Below are 16,837 nucleotides of genomic sequence, written 5' to 3' on the forward strand. Positions count from 1 at the left end.
TTATTTAAAATTTAGATCCCTATTCCCACACTCTAATAAGCTGTATAATTTTTGTTTAGAATTTTTCTGCAAACATACTACAATAAGCTTCTTTTATTTGGAGACAAAATACAGTGGCACTACTGGAAGGAATATCACAACATTACGTTTTTATCTTAAAGGACAAGCAAACTTTCAGGGTTGATAATGGGACAAGCGCGTTTGAGACTGGTTACCTCCTGGCAGTTCACTGCATCTGGATATTTCTGAAAAGTATAGAGAAGCTCTTGGATTTTAAAAATATCTTAAAATACATTTTAGATGAAAAAATTGTAAAAGTTCTGCTTATAAGTTTACTTTTCTCCACAATTACAATATTTAAAAGAAAACTTTGTTGATTGATGTTTTAAGCATTTAAATTTAGAATGCTAAAAACAATTCTATCCTATAATTTCAGGGTAGGGCAACAAATCCATCCTTAACTTTATTTCTTAGATGTAAACAGAAATCCAGCAGAGGTCATCATTACTTAGTACACCCAGTAAATAAATGTGAGAACTCATGTCTGTACCAAATGTCTCTTCAGATTGTTATATTTTCTTTTAAAAAAGCATGAAATAATTGATTCAAAAGCCAACTAACAGCGCATAAATAAAATATTTACTTTCTAAGAAAAACTGTAGCTTATCATCAAATTGTTTACTTGTCCTTTACTTTTCTCAGGCAAACAAAACTGCCCCTCAATGCACGTGATCTTGGTAAGCGTAAGCATGTCATATTCTCCTTAGAGAAAAATCTGTACAGAATTTCACTGTATCTACCACACTTTATTTTAAAATTTCCTCTTCCACTTAGAAAATGACTTCACCAGAGATTTAACTGTGTACGGGTATTAAAACATTGACACCCCAAGAACCTAATGAGAGAGAGGAAAAAAAAATCTTGTTAAAATTGTCATTCATTTTTTTGTAAATTAATCTGTAAATTATTACAATACTTGATTAACATCAATTTTAATAACATGCTAATAAAACTACTTTAAAAAAATCCCCCTCTTTAGATATGCAATTCTAAAATTAAAATGACCATAAATATACAATGGACTAACAAGCCTAATCAAGATGCTACTTACCGGACAAATATAACTAGGAGCAGGAAGCATGGCTCAGTGATATGTTTATACACACCCCAACGCCTAGATAATGCCCTGAACATTGGCACTCAACACTTGAATGAACAAACAAATGTGCTTCTTGAATATACTTCTGGCACAGGGTTTGCTGAAAAGAGCTTAAGAATGTCTTATAAACTCCATTCTTTAAAAAAAGCATTTAAACATGCAGACCAAATATTTCCAAGACTAATACAAATATGTAGAAAACAGGAAGTTTCCTTTAGAAAATCTGACCTGAGTGAAAGGACAGAACTACAAATTTTAAGAAGTGAAGTAAGGTAAGGTGAAATCTGGGCAAACATACTTATATTGATGCTTTCTTTTCTTTACATTCCAGTTGGGAAAAGAATTTAGATAAAATCTAATAATTACTTGTCACTAACTAAAAGAAAAGTAAAAGCAGAAGATGAATGGAGCTACTCCCCCTCGTTCATGAAATAAGAACAAGATGTACCTTTGAACTGTATATACTAAAAGTTAGGCTATTCAATTATAACTCCAGCACTTACTATGATAATTAAGTAATATTTTTGAATACTATAATAAGCTAATAAAAATTGATATTAAAAGCCAGAGGTAATGAGTTAAGACTGGGATTACAGAGGGCTCTTACTTCTAAATTAAATCTCACTTTAGCAAAAGTCATAGAACTCATGAATTGTTTTGATCTGAAGGAATTGTGTATTTTCAGACCAGGAAACTAGTATCTATCTGATTGCAACCCCCCTGCAGTGAGTGTAAAGTGTTTGGAATCCCCAGTGTTGAGAACAAAGAGGATTAATGGGGCACACTTCTTACCTGTCATCCATCAAAACCACCACCACTACTACTCACCCTAACCCTCTCCTCCCCTCCCCTCCCCTCCACCAAGGTTCAAGGTTCTCCTTTCTTGGTTAGAGTCAGAGTTGGGGTGGTGAGAATGTTTCCACCAAAGAGGCCTAAATGTTTACAGCTCCCTTCTAGCTACAGTCATGACTCTGGGTAAGGGAAGGTCTGATAAATGAAAGTATAAAAGCTTAATGAGCAATTCTTAGCATAGAGTGGGGCATGAAGATGAACTCAAGTGCCTCCCCAACAGAATGCCTAACTCGAAACCACCAGGACAGGCTTTCTGGCACAGACTGGGTTACAAGTAGATTCTACTAGAACATTAAATTAGCTCCATCATATCGAACCATTCTTTTACCAACTTTATACTACAGACATTTGTAATAAGAGAATCTCAACATTGGAGAATGACATTAGTGACATGTTCTCTTTTTGTGATGACCTAAACTGCACCTGTTTCTGTGTTAACACTAATAAACACTTAAACATATATTTAAAAGTACAAATAGCAAGCTTTGGTGTGTTGTGGCAATACTGGCCCACTGGTAGCAGAAAGCAACCAGCGGCACAATGGGTAAACTAATGTTTCCAGATATAAACTAACTAAGTCATAAATCCAGAATCTTATGTATATGCAACTCCAAACTGATCAGCTCACAGTTTTTATTTTACCATTTTTTAATTACGTGGATATCATGTTACAAAAGATATTACTTAGGGTTTATTTAGTCATAGCCTAAAGTATCTATACTAGTCTACTTTGGGTTGTTTCACTTAGAATTAGAGAATCTTAGAACTGGGTATAAAAGGAGTTAAGGTCCAACTTTACTATTGTTTTAATGACTCACTTATCACAGGCTTAAGTAAAAACAGATGTAGACTATTGTATACGGGCAAACACAGATTTTTGCATTAAAAATTTCCATTATTCCATTTCTTAAGTTATTATTGAGACAATATGAGGTCAAGTTTAATGTATATTTTAAAATAAACTAGTATTAACCTAAATATATATGTCTGGTCAAAGACTTCTCAAGATACATTAACCTTTACAGACTGAGCACTCAGTTATGTGACTGCTGCCATCATGTGGCAATGCTATAAAACTACAGGCATGGGTGCATGTGCTCCTTTTCCAAATTGTAGTAGAAGCAACTATCTCCTTAGTTATAATATATCCAATAAAAACAAGAACGCCAAAAGTTTTCTATAAATTATTAGATTCATATCTTTGGCCTTACTCAGATTGTAGTTTTTTTCTAAATGTTAAATGACAAAAATATGTAGACATAATTTATAATGCTATTTCATTACTTAAGAAATCTGAACTAAAGAGCACCTTTTAGCAAATCTAGTGACTAAGAAAACAAATGCCTCAAGTTTTCCTGTATTTAGATAAATACATGAAAAAATAAGGAAATCTCCAACTGCCCATATCAATTCTGACTATAGTTAATCATTTCAATTTCTAAATTACTTTTCTTGGTGTTTCTTTCAAATGAGGTCTGAAATTAGTTCTGGGAAGTACAACAGTAGAGACAGCACGAGATTTTTAAATCCAAAGGAACTCAGATTGAATTACTATCCTGACACTAAAGTTGTGTAATTCTGAGCAAGTCACTGAATCACCTCTTCAGTCCAAGTCTGCTTGGGTGTAAAACCGGGATCCCACCACCTTTCTTACAAGGTTGCTGAGGATCAAAATAAATCATGCCCAGCATAGTGTCAAGCACATAAGCTCTCAAATAAGAGCTTCTAGCCTTTTTGTTTCCAAGTGATAGTCAAGGTGAACCATAATATAAGCTCCTTGAGGGCAGGGAGAGTATCCTTCACTTCAGCACCAACCTCTAGCTCAACAAATTGTTGAATTAATGCGTTGTATCACATCTGCTTGGAAAGAATCTCTTTTACTCCTCATTAGAATCACTACCTTCATGTTTTATTTAACAGATTGTGAAGATACATCCTCCTAGATTATCAGGGAACCAAATACTTTAAAATGCATTTAAACTATAGACTTATGGGTAAGCCTAGGTCACATATACTACACAATATGGTCTGCAGACCTGAAGCACTGACAGCACTTGCTAGAGATGCAGAATCTCAGGCCACACTCCAGACCTATTGAAACAGAATCTACATTTTAATAAGACCTCTGGATAATTTACATGCACATTAGAGACTGAAAACACTAATTTAAAAAGGATCCCAGGTGGCTTGTCCAAAGATTTCTATACCTGTTGCTGTATGAAACTGTCTTTTGGTTCAAATAGCTGGTCTTACTAATACAATGTTAGTGTGAATTCGTCAAAATTCTTCCAAGAGCTATCTGAAAGCAGATTATGAGGTGAGAGCAAGAAGAGAATTGCAAAAACTGGGACATAGAAGGAAGGCCTCAGAGGATGAGGTTACCTGAGGTAGTAGATGTTAGGAAGGAGCATAAATACTGAGCTGAAAGGGTACTTAACTGACTTATTCATTTGACAAAACTAAACACCTACTATGCAAGGTAGAGTTCAAAATGAATAAAATCATCCCTGCCTGGAGTTCAGCCTACTAAGTGTTATATCCTATTTCACTACACCAATCTGGTAATTATCAAAATAAAATGTATGCAATGTGTTACAGAAACTAACAATAAAGTGCCTATCTGGAGAAGTCAGCAAAAACTCAGGTAATGTCAGAACTGAATATTGAAGATGGAATTCACTAGAAGGGGTACTGAGGGCAGTCCTAACAGAGAAAAACTTACACAAAATCATGGAGTCATAAAAGAGCAAAATGTGTCTGAGGAACTACGAGATTTGGTACGGCTGTAGCACAGAATACGTGTAAGGAAAAGGCCAAGGTTAAGCTGGCGAAGGAGCCAGATCACAAAAAGCTCTGTTTGCCGGGATAAGGAGCCAAAATATTTTTCTTAGTGTCAATTGGGGGGGGGAGGGTGTCAATGAAAGATCTAAAATGATAAATGAGAGAATCCTATTTGCAAAAGAGAGATAAAGGAGGGGCACAGCATCAATTTAAAGGCTACTGCAATGGTCCAAGTGAAAACTAAGGATTTGAATGAATCAAGGCATCGTCAGCGAAAATATGGCAGCGGGGACAGATATGAGGTATTTAAGAAATAGAATTGACAGTACTTAACGATAACCAATTATATCTCAATCCCCTTCTCTTTATCAGAAGTTCCATTTTTCACCGTGCCTTCATATGATTATTATTCCTCTCATTCATCCTATCCAACCATAAATGCCAAGGAAATCTTTCTGAAACGAAATTCTGATCATGCCGCTCCCTCATTTGAAATCCTTCAATGGGTAACTCAAGCCTAAAGGAAAAGTCTAGGTTCCTTAACTCAAGTCCCATTTGGCCAGGGATTCAAAGGCACTTTTAATCTGTCACCACTACTGCATCACCCTTCTCCCCTTCCCTGGAAATCCCTCCTGCCTGCCTCTTTTCTCCTGTCCAGTTGTTTTAATCCGTTCTTGATGCGCTCTCTCAGCTCTCCATCCTCAATCTTAGGGGTTGCCTATACTTTTGATTTTGCAATCCTGGAGTACATCTAAAGGAAACCTACTGATTCATCCATAATTGAAGCTGGATCAAAGAAATCAGGCTTCAGTTCTGTTCTCTCTCGTCTGTTCTTTGATGGTGGCTAAAGGGAAAAAAAGGAAGGAAGTTGACAATTGCCTTATCTATAAGCCAGAAAATATTGAAATTAATTAGCATTAAATGTTCACATAGCCCATGTAGTTGCAAGTGTACCTTACAATACTTTAAATACTGTACATTCAAACTACAAAACGTTTAAATAAAAACAAAAGCAATTCATTCATGAAAAATTATCCTAAATAATGAAAACTGGAAAACTCATTTTTTTACTTTAAAAATTCCTCAAATCATTTTCCTTTAAAGGCACCAGATTACACTACTCTGAAGAGAGACTATTTCATTGTTCTTCCTGTTAAGGAGATTACTTCTGGTACACTGAGAAGTAGGATCAGAAGACTAGGCTGTAAGTCTCAGCTTCACTGCTTACTAGTTCTGTCCCCTTGGGTAGGCTGATTGTCTGAGCTTCAGTATCCTCAATCCTTTCAATCTGCCTCACAAAGCTGAATGAGACATGTGGCAAAATGGAGTACGTAGAAGCATTTTGTATATGACAAAACCCTAATCATAAATATGATGTAACAATTAATAAAAAATATACCCTTACATATATTTAACTTCCAAGTTAAGTAATTTTATTATCTGATACGAAGATCTGCCTCAATGACAGGGTAGTAGCAAGTTAATAATATATTGTTTTAATAATGATAAATAAATGGAAAATTATATGGTGATATGATACTTAGTATAATATTAAACAAAATGTACTTTTAAAATCAATATATTCCTAAATTAACCTGAAGAGTAATTATCTTAAACTAGTATCTGATATCCTCACCAATCTCACCCTCTCCCGAATCCCTTCTCATATAAACTAAAGACTTAGCAACTATTTTTATTTAATAATTTTGCAAAACTTACTTCTCATGGCAAGTATTTCTCTTCTCTAATAAATATCCAGCTTAATTTCCAAAGGACCTAAACTTTGGAAAATCTTAAAGAAATCACTAAGTTTCTTACCAAGTCTATATCCATGGTGTCGAAATCCATTCCCTCGTTAAGATCTTCAATCCTCCCTTCTGAGGACATCATAACATCTTCAACAATTGGCTCTTCATCATCTTCCATTAGGCTTGTACCACGCCGACTAGAGAAATATAAAACAAGGTCAAGATCTGAACCAATGTTGTGACTATTAATATGTTGGCATCAACTATGTGGCTCTCTATATTCAAGCATAATGGAAAATGATGGAATTAGAGGTCAGGGAAAATGATTAGGCATTGATCATGTTATCAATGATGTCAAAACCCCAATGTTCGCTTGTCTAAAAATGCTAAGGAGTTATGTTTATTCTACATTACTTCAGTACATTTAGCTTGATAGTGCTGATATCCCATATAAAAGTTCAATGAGAATATCCCACATGGGAACAGACAAGATACCTCAAATCCTTTTTCATAGCAGGCAGGGTACAAATTAATAAACAAATATAAAACAGAGACCAGAGAAATAACATTTTCAGAATACATATATTTTCATTAATATACAATGTTAATTTTACCCATCACTCTCACTCATTCACTCAGTACCTAATGTATCAGGCGCTCACTCATTCACACAATGCCTACTATATGCCAGGCTTCTACTTTGTCCTACAGATGCAAATTAAAAAAAGGTGAATTAAGACATGGTTCCTGCCCTCAAGGAGCTCACAGTCTACTATGGAAAACAGATAATTATGACAAAATGTGACAAATATTTCAAGAGAAATATGAATCAAGTGCTATAATGATATACTGAAAGAGATTAATTCTGCTTCAGGAAAAAATGAGCAACATTTATGATGAAACTTAGATTCTGTGTCCTAATAAACTCTAAACTAAAACATAATTAAGACCAAAAATTCTGTATGTTATCACGTAATTATAAGGAATAAACTCAAATTTCAAGTTCACAAATTAGCCCAGATCAGCGTAAATGAGTCAATGTAATAGTGAAATTGAGGGTGACTTCTTGTTCCCCAGTTTGGCCAATGTTTCCTTCTTCTCTCACTCACTGAAAGATCTTAATCCCCCGCCCCCAGTCAATTATTTACTGAACGCTTGCTTACAATTTACACAATACTATATTGAATCCTAGTGGAGGCAACTGTGAAGGGAAAATGTGTGCTTTGTGGATCATGTTACAGAAAACCAGAAATCCATCTGTATTTCATTTGGAATGAAGGAAGATTATATAATATAAACTATTTAAAAAATACCACACAGACAATTTGGAAGTATTTTCAGTTATAGGGCAGATATCATTACAGAAAAAACTATTGTAAAACAAAAATATTTTAAATCATCAGGTGACTGACCACTTATGGTACAACAACCAAAAGATTCTTCCAGTAATAATTATTTAACTGGGATGATCTCTTATAGTCACCAGGGAAGTTTTTCTCTAAGGGAAATTAAAACGAACTACAAACAAGAATAATGATAAATGGTACTGAGTAATGAGATGCTGTGGAAGATCTTGGGGATTGGTGGAAAGTTTTCAGGGGAGAAATACGGACCAAATGATTGCAGGCAGAATTCCAGAACGTTTGGACCGGTGAATGTTGACTGGTTGGAAGCTAAGAAATTAGTTGTTGAATCCACCATGAAATAAGAGCATATATTAAGGGGAATGTAGCCAAAGAAACAGGAGTAGGAAACAGAACCAGCGATAGTATAGATTCTGACCATATTAGACAAGCTGGGATCAGAATCTACACATGTGATGGAGTATACTTTTGTAGAGGTTCTTAAGATCGCCACAGATAACTGAATTTAGATAGGATGCTGCTCATGTGGTAAATGATAATTTCTTAAGAAAAACAGGCAAAATTCTCATCATTTAAAAACCAACAAAACAAACTAAAACTTAAAAAGATAACAATTACCATCTCCCAGTACTAATACATATACTACATTATGTTACAAATACAAGTTTCAAACCCAAAACCATAAATAATCAGAATCATGTCTTTCCCTTTGTGCCAATCATGTAGACTGTCTGACATTTCTTTTGGAGCCAAAGCTAATAAAGATTTGTAAAGCTCTCATACAGATTCCAGTAAAAATAAAGTACATAAAAGGTGAACTACAAATTTTTTTGCACTGGACATTTACTCATTCAATGAACATTTACTTAGCACTTTTTATGTGCCAAGCACTGACAGGCAATGAAAGTGGTCCCTGCCCTTGAGGAGCTCACAGTCTAGAGAAAGGGAAACTTAATAAACAAATAACTGTAATACAATGTGGTACATGCTATAAGAAATATAAATATAATGCTGTAAGAACATAGATGACCGCAGCTTCTTGTAAGGTGATACCTGAGCTTGTTCTTTTACGATGATTTTACCAGTTTCTAGTGAATGGTATATGATACTAAAATGTAATTATTTTGAAGATCTTGCATGCCATGAGCTAAGGAGTTTGAACTTTATCCTGTAGGTAGTGGGGAGCCATGGAAAGGTTTTAAGTAAGAGTTACATGATCAGATTTTTATTCTAGAGTAGTAATCCTGGATGGTGGTGTGAATGATGGAGTGGTGGTGGACGAGTGAGAGGAGGGTGTGGTGAGAAGATAAATGGGAGATTTGAGGGAAGAAAACGAGTTAGAAAGCTAATATAATAGTTCAGGTGAGAGATGAGGGCCTGAACTAAGGTGGGAAATCAATTCAGATGTAACAAAACTGGATTTTTACTATAATTCTGTGTACCAAAGTAAACAAGGATTCAGATTTAAACTTTTCCAACAGATCAAACTAATAGTCCTTTAGCTAACTAGTTAATATTTTAACTTTAAAAAGTTCTTTTTTTTTTCTGTTGGAAAAACCAATTTTTAGTTCCTTGATTATTTCAGCTTACTCTAGAGAGTTTGCTGAAATTTTTAGATACGGCACACATTAAAATATGTTCAAATGAATTAGTGAACTTCCTAGACTCAGACAATAAGGCACTCTCACTTACATGGCATGCTGAAGATTAGCTCGTAGTTTAACATAGCTCATTGCTGCTCTCTCCTGCTGTTGCCTTGCTTCCTCTTGCTGTCTTTGAGCTAACATCCATGTTACCTGCGTGCTTCAAGGAGAATTTTATTCCTCTTTTAACTTAACTTTTTTCTATGTAATTAATAAAGTTACAGTACAGACAATAATCCAGTGTACTTACTTATAATCAAGAGGCGTTTGATGATGCTCCGTCTGCATTGGATAGACGCCCATGAAGCTGTCCTCGGGTCGCAACCTTTTGGGCTCTCTCATAATTGTGGAGGTGAGCTGTGGAGTCTGCATCATAACTGGGGTGTGCAGCGTTTGCTCTCTGCTTAGCCACATGCTGTCACTACTACTGCTTTCTTCAGCTGGAAAAGACAATCAACAGCATGAAGTTCAGCCACCAATTCTGCCTGATCAGATGCCTAACACGACCCGTCCGGTCAGCGCTCACCTGCTTTTCACAAGCTCAGGCCCGGAACGGGGGCTGAAAGGCATGGAAGGGGCAGCCCCTACCCTGACCTCAGTCTAGTTGTGAACAAAGAAAATACAGGCAATTACAGCACAGTGAGGCAGGTGCCGAAGGGGCGGGAAGCGCGGGTGGGATGGGAACCGCCGGGCATCGGGGCCAGCCACCAGGAAGGGACTCTGACCGGAGGAGACCCTGGGTGAGCCAGGCGGGAAGAGCAGACGCAGCAGCGCTGACGCGCGCACCGACGGAACCATACGAATTTGCTGGTATTTAGCCATTTTCGACCCACAAAAATGGCAATTTCATATGATTCAAACGAAGAGTTTGGTACTCCTGGGGTTAGCAGCAAAAGGTAATGCTGAATGAATGAAGTGGCAGGAATCAATTTATGGAAAGTTTTGTAAGCTGTGCTAAGGTGACAGGAACTACTGCTGGAGGTTTTAAGGAATCAGTGCGGTGAGTTACAGGTTTTAGTCAAAGTATGTGACGGCAGTAAAGAAGGTGGACTTAAGAACATGAAGACTAGTGAGCAAACCAGCCAGTTAGGAGGCTAACTGTACAGTGAGTGAGAGGTGGGAAAGGAGACAGGAAGAGAACGGTTCCAGTCTAAAGAATGTGCATCGCTGAGCAGCCCGAAGAACAACTTCAAGGGGAGCACAAATCCATACGCATGAAGCACTGGACTAAAAAGACCAGGTTTCAAACCTGCAAAATCTACTTATTTTCAAATGTCTGTAGATGCTGTCATGATCAATAAAAGACAAACCCACGTGCAAGTGTTACTGAATTCATAGCACTTGACTGAAAACATTTTATTAGATGATTACATATGTGATATATACAGGCAAGTTTTTAAAGGCAGAGTGCAAAGAAAAATGTGTTAGTAGCTAATATCCTAGTAATAGATGGATTAGACATAAATTGCACAATTGGCAATATAATTACACCAACATTCAAGTTCTACTGTGTTTAGGCTCCAATTTTTGTCTTCCAATTTGCACTGATCTGGCCAACCTATCAGTTTTTTGGTGTTTTGTGTTTGTTTGTTTTTCATTTTTAACCCTCACCCAAGGACATGTTTATTTCAGAGACAGAGGAAGGGCGAAAGAGGGGGAAAGAGAAAAATCAATCGGCTGCCTCCCCTAAGTGCTCTGACCAGGGATCAAACCCTCAATGTAGGTATGTGCCCTGACCAGAACTCAAACCCGAAACCTCTTTGGTGTTTGGGACAACACTCCAATCAACTGAGCTGCCTGGCCAGGGCCAACCTATTATTATTTATTCTGCCTTCAAATTTACTAATGCCTCAATTTCTATGGCTCTCTCCAAAAACCTAACCAAAGAAAGTACTGACTCTATGATAATCTATCTTCAAGATGTTACATAAACACCAATTCATACACGTTCCATAAAGTCTAAGGAAAAGGAGTTTTGATGACCCAGCAGAAACTTATAACTATTAACTATTTGTTCAAATGTGAAAAACTTTTTAAAGAGCTATAGTGGTATAAACCATTAATCCATGGGACAAGTTTTAAACACTATAAACCTGATAACGGTTAAAAAATTACTTGGCAATTTAAAAATATGGTCTCCAACACTTTAACACTCCTCACATTAAGAGGTGGGTGATTATGTCCCATCCCCTTGGATCTGGGCCCTGTGACTGATCAATGGAATACGGTGGATATTATGCTTCGCCAGTTTCTGGCCTTAAGAAACTGGAAGCTTCCACCTCCTTTCTCTTCAGACATTTACTCTTAAAGTCCAGTCACATGCTGTGAGGAAGCCAAACAGCCATAAGAAGAGGTCACATGTAGGTGTTGTGGGAGACAATCCCGCTGAGGTCCCAGCTGGCAGCCAGCATCAGATATATCTGTAAGTGAAGATGCTGCCATACAATTATCAGCCTTTGAGGCTTCCTGACTGAAGCACCAGGCACTATGTCCTGCTATGTCAAGTTTTGGGGTAGTTTGTTACTCAGCAATAATAACAGGAACAAATGTAGACAACTATGCCAATTTGTTTAGAGATTCCTAAGGAAAGGACGGAAGTCCCCAGGCCCATTTTGAACCAACCCTGGAGTGCTAGGAGTCCAAGAGACTCGTGTCATAATGCATTATTACCTCTAAGATTATAGACAGCAATTTGTATTTCTAGCAAGTTCTTCATGATTAATGACCTCTTCAAAGAAATCCAAAAGCTGCAACCTCTGTGAACCTGTTGCTCCATTTAAACTAGATGGATGTGATCTCGTAGGTACTAATTAGCTCTATAATACTGAGTCCATATCCCTAAGAATACAGTACAGCGCAGTGATTAAAAAGCAGGCACTCCACTGCCCAGCCCGGCGTGGCTCATCGGTTGAGCTTGGGCCTAGAATCCAGGAGATCGGGGTTCGATTCCTGGTCAGGGCACATGCCGGGTTGCGGGCTCGATCCCCAGTTGGGAACGTGCAGAAGGCAGCCAATCAATGACTCTCTCATCATTGATGTTTCTATCTCTCTCTCTCCCTCTTCCTGAAATCAATAAAGATACATTTAAAAAAAAAAAAAAAAAAAGCAGGCACTCTAGAATGAGACTGCCTGGTTCTACTACTTAATACCTGTGTGAACTTAGGTAAGTTACTTAACCTCTCTGTTCTAGTTTTCTCATTTGAAAAATGAGGATGAGAGTTGTGAGAACTGAGTTTATATATAAAAGAATGCTTAAAACAGTATATTTACATAGAATGAACACACTGTGCAAGATACTATTTAACAACACAAATCTCAAATAAAAAAATAAGGTGAACCTTAATGACACTTCAGCTGGTAAACTAAGGGAGAAAGAGAGAGAATAAACTACATTCTTACTGAGCGTGAGCTGCATGCCTTCAACCACTTTCCGTTTTCCCGTAGATGGTTTTGATTTTTTACTCCGCACAGTTGACCCCCGACTGCTGATTCCACTAATGACTGACATGGTGTCATCATCACCACCAGCTAGCAAAGAATTTCGGTAAGACATCAGTGGAAGCCACACATCTTCTCTTCGGAGTGACATCTGAAATGTCATAAACTTTTCCAAGTAAACATACCTTAAAAAGAAGCAGAAACCATGAGTTTTGATACATAAAAGTGCAACAGCTTTTCCCCCCATTTGGTTATTCCTCCCAATAATCTCAAGGCTCACACACCATGTAGAACAGTCAATGATTTACTAAGAAAATAAAAAGCAAAATACATTAGAATGAAACAAAATGATGGTTGATAGTTCACATTTCCTCAAAACGTAGAGTAATAATTAAAGGACATTAACGTTTTCTTTGTCAAGATGTCTCTTTCTATCCTCACTTTTCACAGGTCCTCTGCTAGAACAAACTCAACTAATATTTCTGGAAAACAAACTGAATTTAAAATCACACAACTTGGGTTCTAGTCCCAGTTCTATCAACCCCTAACTATGCAAGCACATGCATATTACTTTACTACTCAATCTCAGCTTCATCAGTACACTGACGAGCAAGTTCGTCTCTCAAGACTTTCACATTAAAACAAACAATTCAGGGCATTTCAGCTTAGTATCTGTTGAGCATCTACTATGCCCCAAGCACTAGGGATAGATATAAAGATGAATGTGATATGGCCAGTCCCTACCTGCAAAAATGTTTCAGCTTAATGGAAGTCAGGCATCTACCTACCCTGGGATCCAAAGTATTGCAAGGATTCTATGGCTTATGTGTAATATAGCAATCAAAATTCAACTAACATTTGTGTGATTGTGTGGTAGACAGTTTTCTCTTGGGTGCTTTAGCTTAATTCTTACAATCTTATAAGGAAGACATTCTCCCCAGTTGACAGATGAGGAGAGAAAGGATAAGTAACATATTCATGGTCATACAAATGAAAAGGCAGTATAACCACAATTCAAATCCCAGCTTCCGACAATAAGAGTCTGTTTTATTGTCTAAATTATGCTTCAAATACATGAACACAATTTTTGTCAGCTGTAAGGTGCAATTCAAATACTTTGTCATAATAATGACTAATTCCAATCAATTCAAAATTACCAGTTTTGAAGACCATTAAAAGAGACGACAGGAGATACTAGTTACAAACATACTGCTTGGTATTATTTGTCTAGTATTCCTTATTTTTTTTTTTAAATGTGTTTATTGATTTTTGAGAGAGAGAGAGAAAGGAAGAGGGAGAGAGTGAATCATCAATAAGAGTCATCGAGCGGCTGCCTCCTGCATGCCCCCCACTGGGGATTGAGCCTGCAACCTGGGCATGTGCCCTGACCGGGAACTGAACCAGTCACCTCTCGGTGCATGGGCTGACACTCAACCAACTGAGCCACACCAGCCAGAGCCAGTATTTCTTCTTAATTGCAATATATTTCATCTATACACAGTAGTACAGCACTCCTCAAAGTGTGGCCTGTGAACTAGCTGTCCGTCTCAGAACTGTTACCAGCTTGCAACAACATATGGAACTTGAACCAAAATATACTAACTGATAGAGAGCTTTACAACTGTGTATCTACTGATGCTATTTCCTGGCCACAGAGGTAACCACTAACCTGAATTTGCTATTTATCATCCCCATGCACATTTTTGTACTTTTAATACAGATTTGTTTGTAAACATCATTGCACATTTGGTACTTTGCTTTTTGCAGTCAATATTATGTTTTTAAACTCTAATCATTCTGGAAGAGGGGCATCAGCTAATGTTACAGTGGTGAATCAACATGGTGTACACCTGAAACTTACACATGATATGTCAACTATATCTCAATGAAGTTGGAAATTTTTTTTCAAAAAGATGAATGAGATCTGAGGATCTAATTATAACATGGTGACTATAGTCGATAATATTGTATAATATAATACTATATAATTAAAAAATAGAACTTAAGTGTTATTTAAGAAAGAAAATATGTGAGGTGATGGATGTGTTAATTAACTTGATTATGGAAATCCTTTCAAAATATATACATATATAAAACCAACATGTTATATATTTTAAATATATTACATTTTTATTTGTCAATTATACCTCAATAAAGCTGAAATTTTTTTAAGGTTTCAGAAAGACAATCAACTGGAATGTGTATTATTTCAATCCCAATTCAATCAAATAAACTATAAAAATAAAGTAATTAATGACATCTGAGACTACTGAAAATTTGAACAATGGCTGGAGTTTTTAATAAAATTAAGGAATTATGTCTACTTTTTAAAAAATCTAACCATTTTGACTGCTGTATGGTATTCCATTTTCTAGTTGATATTTAGTGTTTCCCTGTTCAAACAATACAAGTCAAATTCTTTTACAGTTCTTATACACGCGTGCAAGAGTCTCTCTAGGGTACCTACATATGAACAGAATTACTGGATCATAAGGTAGGTTAGACTTTACTAGATACTGCCAAATAGCTCCTCCACGAAGTTGTCTTGTACCAATTAATGCTGTCATCAGAAATGCCTGAAAGTCTCTATTGCTCCATATCCTCAGCAAGACTTGACACTATCAGATTTCTTTTAATTTTTTCTAATCTAAATGAGAAATGGTTTTTCATTGCTTTAATCTGTATTTCTCTGATTGTGTCAGTGAAATTTGTTTAATTTTATTGATGAGAGAGAGAGAGAGAGAGAGAGAGAGAGAGAGAAACATCAATTTGTTGTTCCACTCATTTATGCATTCATTGGCTGATTCTTTTATGTGCCCTGATGGAGGATCGAACCTGCAACTTTGGTATATTGGGACAATGTTCTAACCAAGCTACCTAGCCAGGGCTGAAATTTTTAATTAGAATAAATTTATATATAATAAAATACACAGAAATTAAGAGTCCAGTTGGATCAGTTTTGCAAATGAAAGCACCCATGTAACCAATACATCTTTTAAGATACAGGACATTCCCATGATCCTAAAAAGTACCCTGGGTCCTTTCCCCCATTCAATCTCCCCAACCCTAGAAGTAACCACTGTCATTTCTATCACCATAGATTAGTTTTGTGTGCATTAGAATTTTATATAAAATCTATATAATCTTCCAATGCAAAATACTGGTGGACTTTTAGAAGAGGCTATATCTACTGTAAGTTATTCATATTCTTCTGCCCTTTTATACCACAAGCCAAGATGGGAAGGGTAGAATAGTATTTTTAAATTTAATTCCATTTGTTGAATCCTCTTAGAATATAATTCACCATTTTAGGAGACTATACCAGAAAAGTATCCTGTTTAAATGATCTGTTGAGAACAGCACTAGTAGTTCAAGTAAGAAAAGATAAAAAGGAGAATTCAACTTCCCAGTGTAGTTATAACTCTGGACACAGACTAAGATGTTCCTGATGGATCACCTATATCAGGGTCTATTAAATGTTCTGTCTTTTGTTAGGTTACAATTCTAATCTCTGTGCACAGAAGGGCGAAATCAAGTGTAATTACTGATCTTTAAGAATTCCAAAACAAAATTAAATAGAATATTTCTAACACATACACTGTTCTTTTGTCTTGTCGGAGCAGTTTAGAAGAAAATTCACTCAGTATGTCAAGAAATGCCAAATTTAAAGGTGGATGGCTCTCTCCTTGTGGATTAGGTTCTTTAAAAGCAAATTCTATGCCATCTCTGCAAGAAAAAAAGACAAATATTTAAGGGACAAAAATACAAAACTTAGTAACTTAGGAAAGTTCTCTCTATACTTTCACTCCACTACTAAATGTTTTGTCATGCATTTAACCTGAAGAATAGAGA

General features: G+C 36.4%; 1 protein-coding gene across 4 annotated transcripts in view; it reads right to left on the bottom strand.

Annotated features, from left to right (window-relative positions):
• Positions 1-292: 292 nt before the first annotated feature.
• Positions 293-16,837, bottom strand: part of STAG2 (STAG2 cohesin complex component) — a 115,746-nt gene continuing 99,201 nt past the window's right edge. For all 4 annotated transcript variants that reach the window (XM_016197056.2, XM_016197054.2, XM_016197057.2 and 1 more), the window contains exons 28-33: positions 16,583-16,711; positions 12,947-13,170; positions 9,798-9,987; positions 6,611-6,737; positions 5,559-5,636; positions 293-895 (exon numbers count right to left, since the gene is read on the bottom strand). In XM_016197056.2, the coding sequence (XP_016052542.1) occupies positions 872-895; positions 5,559-5,636; positions 6,611-6,737; positions 9,798-9,987; positions 12,947-13,170; positions 16,583-16,711 (772 nt within the window). In that variant the 3' untranslated portion in view covers positions 293-871. The remainder of the gene's footprint in view (positions 896-5,558; positions 5,637-6,610; positions 6,738-9,797; positions 9,988-12,946; positions 13,171-16,582; positions 16,712-16,837) is intronic.

This window comes from Miniopterus natalensis, chromosome X (assembly GCF_054644295.1).
Source record: "Miniopterus natalensis isolate mMinNat1 chromosome X, mMinNat1.hap1, whole genome shotgun sequence".
NCBI classification, from domain to species: Eukaryota; Metazoa; Chordata; class Mammalia; order Chiroptera; family Miniopteridae; genus Miniopterus; species Miniopterus natalensis.